The sequence below is a fragment of the Trichomycterus rosablanca genome, chromosome 7 (assembly GCF_030014385.1).
Source record: "Trichomycterus rosablanca isolate fTriRos1 chromosome 7, fTriRos1.hap1, whole genome shotgun sequence".
Classification (NCBI taxonomy): Eukaryota; Metazoa; Chordata; class Actinopteri; order Siluriformes; family Trichomycteridae; genus Trichomycterus; species Trichomycterus rosablanca.
Window position 1 is genome coordinate 15,110,884 of NC_085994.1, and position 7,632 is coordinate 15,118,515.

The 7,632-nt window shown below is 41.0% G+C and overlaps 1 protein-coding gene across 1 annotated transcript in view; it reads right to left on the bottom strand.

Annotated features, from left to right (window-relative positions):
• Window positions 1–7,226, bottom strand: part of cttnbp2nlb (CTTNBP2 N-terminal like b) — a 57,092-nt gene extending 49,866 nt beyond the window's left edge. The window contains exon 1 of the mRNA XM_062998430.1: window positions 7,165–7,226. Within this exon, the coding sequence (XP_062854500.1) occupies window positions 7,165–7,170 (6 nt within the window). The 5' untranslated portion in view covers window positions 7,171–7,226. The remainder of the gene's footprint in view (window positions 1–7,164) is intronic.
• Between the last annotated feature and the right edge of the window lie 406 nt (window positions 7,227–7,632).

Here is a 7,632-nt window from a genome sequence, read left to right on the forward strand (position 1 = left end):
ACCTACCATATAGAAGCACTTTGTAGTTCTACAATTACTGACTGTAGTCCATCTGTTTCTCTTAATGCTTTTATGCTGTTTTTCAATGGTCATCATGACTCTCCCAGGATTATTTATTGTGGTGGATCATTCTCAGCACTGCAGTGACACTGACATGATGGTGGTATGTTAGTGTGTGTTGTGCTGATATGAGACACAGCAGCGCTGATGGAGTTTTTAAACACCTCACTGTCACTGCTGGACTGAGAATAGTTCACCAACCAAAAATATTCAGCCAACAGCGCTCCATGGGCAGCGTCCTGTGACTACTGATGAAGGTCTAGAAGATGACCAACTCAAACAGCAGCAATAGATGAGCGCTCGTCTCTGACTTTACATCTACAAGGTGGACCAACTAGGTAGGAGTGTCTAATAGAGTGGACAGTGAGTTGACACGGTATTTAAAAACTCCAGCAGAGCTGCTGTGTCTGATCCACTCATACCAACACACCACCACCATGTCATTGTCACTGCAGTGCTGAGAATCATCCAACACCTAAATAATACCTGCTCTGTGGTGGTCCTGACCATTGATGAACAGAGTGAAAGCAGGCTAAAATGTATGTAGAGAAACAGATGGACTGCAGTCAGTAATTGTAGTACTACAAAAAGCTTCTATATGGTGAGTGGAGCTACTAAAATGGACAGTGAGTGTAGAAACAAGGAGGTGGTTTTAATATTATGGCTGATCGGTGTATGTGTGAAATAATATTGTGCTCAAGTGGCACAGCAGTAAAGTATGGGAGCCCACTACTGCTAAATCTTTATGTTGTAGATGAGGAACATAATAGCACAAGAACAGGTATTAGAGCATACCATATTATTACAGGACAACAAGACCCTTAAATTGGCAAGGTGTAAGCAAGGACATGTAGGTATGTGGATTACAGAGACTTAAAGGAATCTCAGGAATTTACCCCCTCATGCAGACATATTAAATATTAACCAAATCTGACTCGTGTTAAATGAACCCACTCAACCAAGACCAGCATTCATCACCTGTACAAAACAAGATTCCAAAGCAGGCATGTCTTTTTAAATAATGAGTAACATTCAGTAAGTGTTTTTTATTCTGTGTGAAGCTGCATGTGTATGGCAAAGACCTCCAAAACTGTGCTCATCAGAATTTAGAGACTTACACTAGAACTAAGTGTTACACAGCCTCCACTTCAACAAGCAGTAGTAAGCCCAATGGCATTTTTAAAGAGTGGAATCCACAAGATTTTCCAATCAAAGCCGTATTTTGGTCAATTTTGGTCAACTATGGAATGACATACAGTGTATCACAAAAGTGAGTACACCCCTCACATTTCTGCAAATATTTCATTATATCTTTTCGTGGGACAACACTATAGACATGAAACTTGGATATAACTTAGAGTAGTCAGTGTACAACTTGTATAGCAGTGTAGATTTACTGTCTTCTGAAAATAACTCAACACACAGCCATTAATGTCTAAATGGCTGGCAACATATGTGAGTACACCCCACAGTGAACATGTCCAAATTGTGCCCAAAGTGTCAATATTTTGTGTGACCACCATTATTATCCAGCACTGCCTTAACCCTCCTGGGCATGGAATTCACCAGAGCTGCACAGGTTGCTACTGGAATCCTCTTCCACTCCTCCTTGATGACATCACGGAGCTGGTGGATGTTAGACACCTTGAACTCCTCCACCTTCCACTTGAGGATGCGCCACAGGTGCTCAATTGGGTTTAGTCCATCACCTTTACCTTCAGCTTCCTCAGCAAAGCAGTTGTCATCTTGGAGGTTGTGTTTGGGGTCGTTATCCTGTTGGAAAACTGCCATGAGGCCCAGTTTTCGAAGGGAGGGGATCATGCTCTGTTTCAGAATGTCACAGTACATGTTGGAATTCATGTTTCCCTCAATGAACTGCAGCTCCCCAGTGCCAGCAACACTCATGCAGCCCAAGACCATGATGCTACCACCACCATGCTTGACTGTAGGCAAGATACAGTTGTCTTGGTACTTCTCACCAGGGCGCCGCCACACATGCTGGACACCATCTGAGCCAAACAAGTTTATCTTGGTCTCGTCAGACCACAGGGCATTCCAGTAATCCATGTTCTTGGACTGCTTGTCTTCAGCAAACTGTTTGCGGGCTTTCTTGTGCGTCAGCTTCCTTCTGGGATGACGACCATGCAGACCGAGTTGATGCAGTGTGCGGCGTATGGTCTGAGCACTGACAGGCTGACCTCCCACGTCTTCAACCTCTGCAGCAATGCTGGCAGCACTCATGTGTCTATTTTTTAAAGCCAACCTCTGGATATGACACCGAACACGTGGACTCGACTTCTTTGGTCGACCCTGGCGAAGCCTGTTCCGAGTGGAACCTGTCCTGGAAAACCGCTGTATGACCTTGGCCACCATGCTGTAGCTCAGTTTCAGGGTGTTAGCAATCTTCTTATAGCCCAGGCCATCTTTGTGGAGAGCAACAATTCTATTTCTCACATCCTCAGAGAGTTCTTTGCCATGAGGTGCCATGTTGAATATCCAGTGGCCAGTATGAGAGAATTGTACCCAAAACACCAAATTTAACAGCCCTGCTCCCCATTTACACCTGGGACCTTGACACATGACACCAGGGAGGGACAACGACACATTTGGGCACAATTTGGACATGTTCACTGTGGGGTGTACTCACTTATGTTGCCAGCTATTTAGACATTAATGGCTGTGTGTTGAGTTATTTTCAGAAGACAGTAAATCTACACTGCTATACAAGCTGTACACTGACTACTCTAAGTTATATCCAAGTTTCATGTCTATAGTGTTGTCCCATGAAAAGATATAATGAAATATTTGCAGAAATGTGAGGGGTGTACTCACTTTTGTGATACACTGTAAGTACATCCCATACTTCTTTTTTTAATTTTGTTAATGCATTTTCTCCCCTTTTCTCCAGACTTTTTAGCGCGTCTAATTGACCGGTTGCGTCACGCTTCCTCTTCACTAATGCCGACCCCCGCTCTGATTTGAGGAGAACTAAGCTAACCCATGCCCCCTCTGACACGTGGCCAGCAGCCGTATGCATTTTGTCACCCACACTAGGTGAGTGCACTCTTTCCCCGCCTCTGTGCAGGCGCCATCAATCAGCCAGCAGAGGTCGTAGTGCATCAGTTACGAGGAGTCCCTATCCGACTTAATACCCCACCCCTATATGAACAACAGGCCAATCGCTGTTCATGTGCCCGCTCTGTCCATGAATACGATGTATTCTAAATCCCAGCTCTGGTGCACTAGTGTGTGTTTTTACCGCTGCGACACCTGAGCAGCCCATACATCCCATACTTTTTAATTAAAATAATTACAAATTAAAATAGCTTGTCTAAAATATAGCAAAATTACTGTAGCTATTTATTCTGAAATGCTATGCTTCAGATTTTTCATCTTACACAAAATTTACTTGTAGTATTGAGTAGGCAACATTTATGTAGCCACCATTAGTATTTAAGTTTACTAAATGAAATACAAAATGTAAAGCTTTTTTTTTTTAAATCAAATTCCTCATGAAGCTACAACATTTTGAAATATTCTACATTTAGGCTTCTATTTTTCTGGAGTTCTTAGTACTTTACCTGCTTAACAATACTGCACAGTTACAGAAGATACATCAGATTCCATGCTCACAGACACTTTTTAGGATCTGTACAGAGTACAGACTGTCCAGAAAATAAGCCTACTACGCACAAACATTCGTCCAATGACTTACTTTCACAAAACTGTGGGAATCAAAAGAAGTAAAAATGCTGTCAAGCTGATGATGAACGACTTTGACATGGCTGTCACAACACAGTACAACAGTGACTTCTGAGCAAAAGTGCTCATACAGGACTCACCACATTCTTGCGCTTGAGAGAACATGACAAGATGGCATCAGCACTCCTTATAAGATGAGATAAAAAAAAATTTGCAAGGGTGGTTCTGTCAAATGTAATAATCCTAATAATAACTAAAGTTTGTAATTAAGTATATAAGCTTGAAAATTATTTATAATTATTTTATTTAAATGATTATAATAACAGTTAATTATTAGTCAATGTCCTACTGTTATTACGAATCATTTGGTCACTAAAAATAGTGCATTACATAGGTCTGGAAAACAGTCTACACTATTTCTTACTTGTATACAGTAAAAGTAAAACATCTGTTGTAAACCACTAAACTTATTACTGTGATCTTGTGCAACTGTGATCCCTAGATAGGAAGACTCTCAAGCTTGAACCACTGTATCAATGTGTATTCATTAAAGTCATTTAAACTCATTGCTAAGTTCATTTTACATTTTCATGTTCGCCATTTAGCAGACGCTTTAATCCAAAGCGACTTACAGTACTGTAACAGTATACAGTAGAGATGGGACGATCGATCGGCTACGAATCGGTATCGGCCGATTTTTAATCAAAATATGCTATCGGCGATCGGCGATATTTCCTAAAAGTAGCCGATCCGATCGTGTGATATATAAAGACCATGTTAAGTTAACAGCTCAGTGGATTGATCCAGACTTTGAGCTACGAAGCACCAACCATCACATCACCATTCATCAACAATCGTACAGAAACCATCGTGAAAGCTCTTACGATGTAATTTTGCTGATTGTAATATTTACTTTAAAAAGATAATTCAACCCGGTCACATCTGAGTCGATTCTATCAGCACGTTATATAAACTCCTGGTTCACTTTGGTAAATCGTAAGCGGTTCTTACTTGTGATGTAGATGAGAACAGAAGACGTTACAGAGCCAATCCGAGGCAAAAGTTTATTCATTACCAAATTCGTTAGTTCAGGATCATCTGCTAAACTTTTAGAAAACTTTTAGCTCCTTAGACGGAACGAGTCTGACTCGGTTACAGATCTGTGGTAATAGCAGTTTAATGAAGCTTTTTAATGTAAGAGAGTCACACAGAATGTTCTGTAGTAGCTGGTGTTTATTTAAAACCACGACATTTAATTAATAACAGTAAACACGGAGAGATAACTGAGAAGAGAAACTTACGCTTCACATAAAAACGAATCAACTCATGAATCAATGAATCACTTATAGCGATACTGTGAACAAAGCGTGTCTTCTAAAGGCACAAACACACACACACACACACACACACACACACACACACACACACACACACACGCGCGCGCTGCTCCGGTTTATCTTTACTGTGAGGCTCTTTTTAAGTTTATTTACTGTAAATCCCCCCCCCCCCCCCCCCCCCGATCGGAATCGGCTATCGGCCGATGTCCCTGAAAGGAGATCGGAATCGGTGCCAAAAACCCCGATCGGTCCATCTCTAGTATATAGTCTAAGCCTTTGAGGGTTAAGGGCTTTGCTCAAGGGCCCAACAGTGGCAACCTGCCAGTGGTGTGGCTTGAACCAGCAATCTTTCGATAACTAACCCACTAAACTGTCCAAGTGTATGTACAATGAGTTAATATACAAGGCCAGTTTAAAGAGGATGCTGTGGTTGGGCATGTTTTGTCTGTGTGGGATTCTTTGGGTTTCTCTCATTGTCCGATTTGATTGGCGGATTGACAGCTCTAAACTGTTTCTTAGGTGTTAGTAAGTGGCACCAGACTTTACACTGACCATAATGAAGCGGGTAGTGAAAATCAATAAATGAACATTAATTAAAGTGCTACCCTGAGCAAGGCTCTTAACACCTAATTGCTTGCATTGTAAGTTGTTTGGGATAAAAGCTTCAGCTAAATGCAGTACATTTAAATATTTCTTTAATATTTAAATATTTTTGAGTTCGCAAGGTGTACGAAATATTTTAAGCCTTTTATTAAAGAAAAAAGCATATTGGAATCCTGCCTAAAAAGTGACAGTGCAATCTGGAAATACATGCACTTATTATTAGAGCTATATCTCTGGAAGTGGTGGGGAGGGGATACAAAAATCAAACATGGATGCAAGTCATTATCATATTAAATTATTTATTTAATCATTATCAAATGCAGGAAATAAATGTATATTTTGTAAAAAATAATATTAATAATAATCTTCTTGTTCCTCAGCCTTTGTCCCGTTTTACGGCGGATGCCCTTCCTGACACAACCCTCCCTATTTATCCGGGCTTGTGACCGGCACTACAATGCACTGGTCTGTGCATCCCAGTGGCTCCCAGGTAACTATGGGACAATTCAGTGTCTCCAATTAGCCTAGCGACATGTCTTTGGACTGTGGGAGGAAACCGGAGCACCTGGAGGAAACCCACGCAGACCTTCTCGCTGTGAGGCGACAGTGCTACCCACTTAGCCACTGTGATACCCAATAATAATAATAATAATAATAATAATAATAGTAAATAAATAAAAATTACTGTCTTATGTGCTTATACATCTAAATACAATTGCATCCTGAAAATAGATTATAAAAACAGCAGGCTATTTAAAATATTTCACATTTATTGACTAAATTTTAATTTCAAATTCTAATAATATTACAGTATTTACATTTACATTTTCAGCATTTAGCAGACGCCTTTATCCAAAGCGACTTACAGTATACAGTCTGAGCAATTGAGGGTTAAGGGCCTTGCTCAAGGGCCCATCAGCAGCAACCTGGCAGTGGTGTGACTTAAACCAGCGACCTTCTGGTTACTAGTCCAGTACCTTAACCACTAGGCTACGGCCTGCCTAGTATTTACTGATCTATACTGGTCTACAAGCTCAACAAATCTGGGTAGCCTTTAACTAGCACACTAGCGTACTAAGCAGTATATCTCCATATTGCAATGCGTACTATTTTGGCATACTAAGTAGTACAGTAGTGGATGTAACGCCAAGCTTTAAAGCCCTAAATAGTCACCACATAATACAGTTTGCGGTGGTCTGTCATTACTGATACATTGTCTAATAAGCTTATTATACAAACATAATTTAGATTCAAACCGTAAGTGAACTAAAATATGAATTTTAAGTAAGTAAGTAAAGCATTGCAGGTATCCCAATATCATGTGTCCTCTCTGCATTATCAGTAATGGTTGAGGTTCATCCGTTCAGTCTATCCTTAACCTTGCTTTTTGACTCGTGTCCCACCAGTAAAAAAAAACAAGGACAGACATTTATTACAGTTTAAACAGTTAAATTTGACCAACCTTCATGCGTTCCGATAGCGACTCATTTATCCCAGTAATATTATAAATCCAGGTCGGTGAAGTGTGCAGTTCAGAACTGTACGGTACACCATTCCCTGCGGAAAAACGCACTGTGCTGGGTAACAAAGTAGCAAGCCAATGGAGAGCGGCCATTAGCAGTCGTTGTCCAATAGCAGCACGGTTCAGGCCCGGACGGGCGGGGCTAAATGTCAGACTGCCTGAACATACTTCTTTGTCTGTGCTGCAGTGGCTTGATGTCATTCTGATTTAAAACCTTATTTATATTGTAACAAATTTCATCACCTCATTCATTCAAACATCTCCCGTAACCCCTTTGTCCTGGTCAGAGTCGTGGGGGGTCTGGAGTCCGTCCCGGATCAGTGGGTCAGTCCTATGCTGAGCATCAGACACATCACACACTGACTCTTCCGCCTAGAAGCAGTTTTAGTAACCAGTTTAACTTTTAGC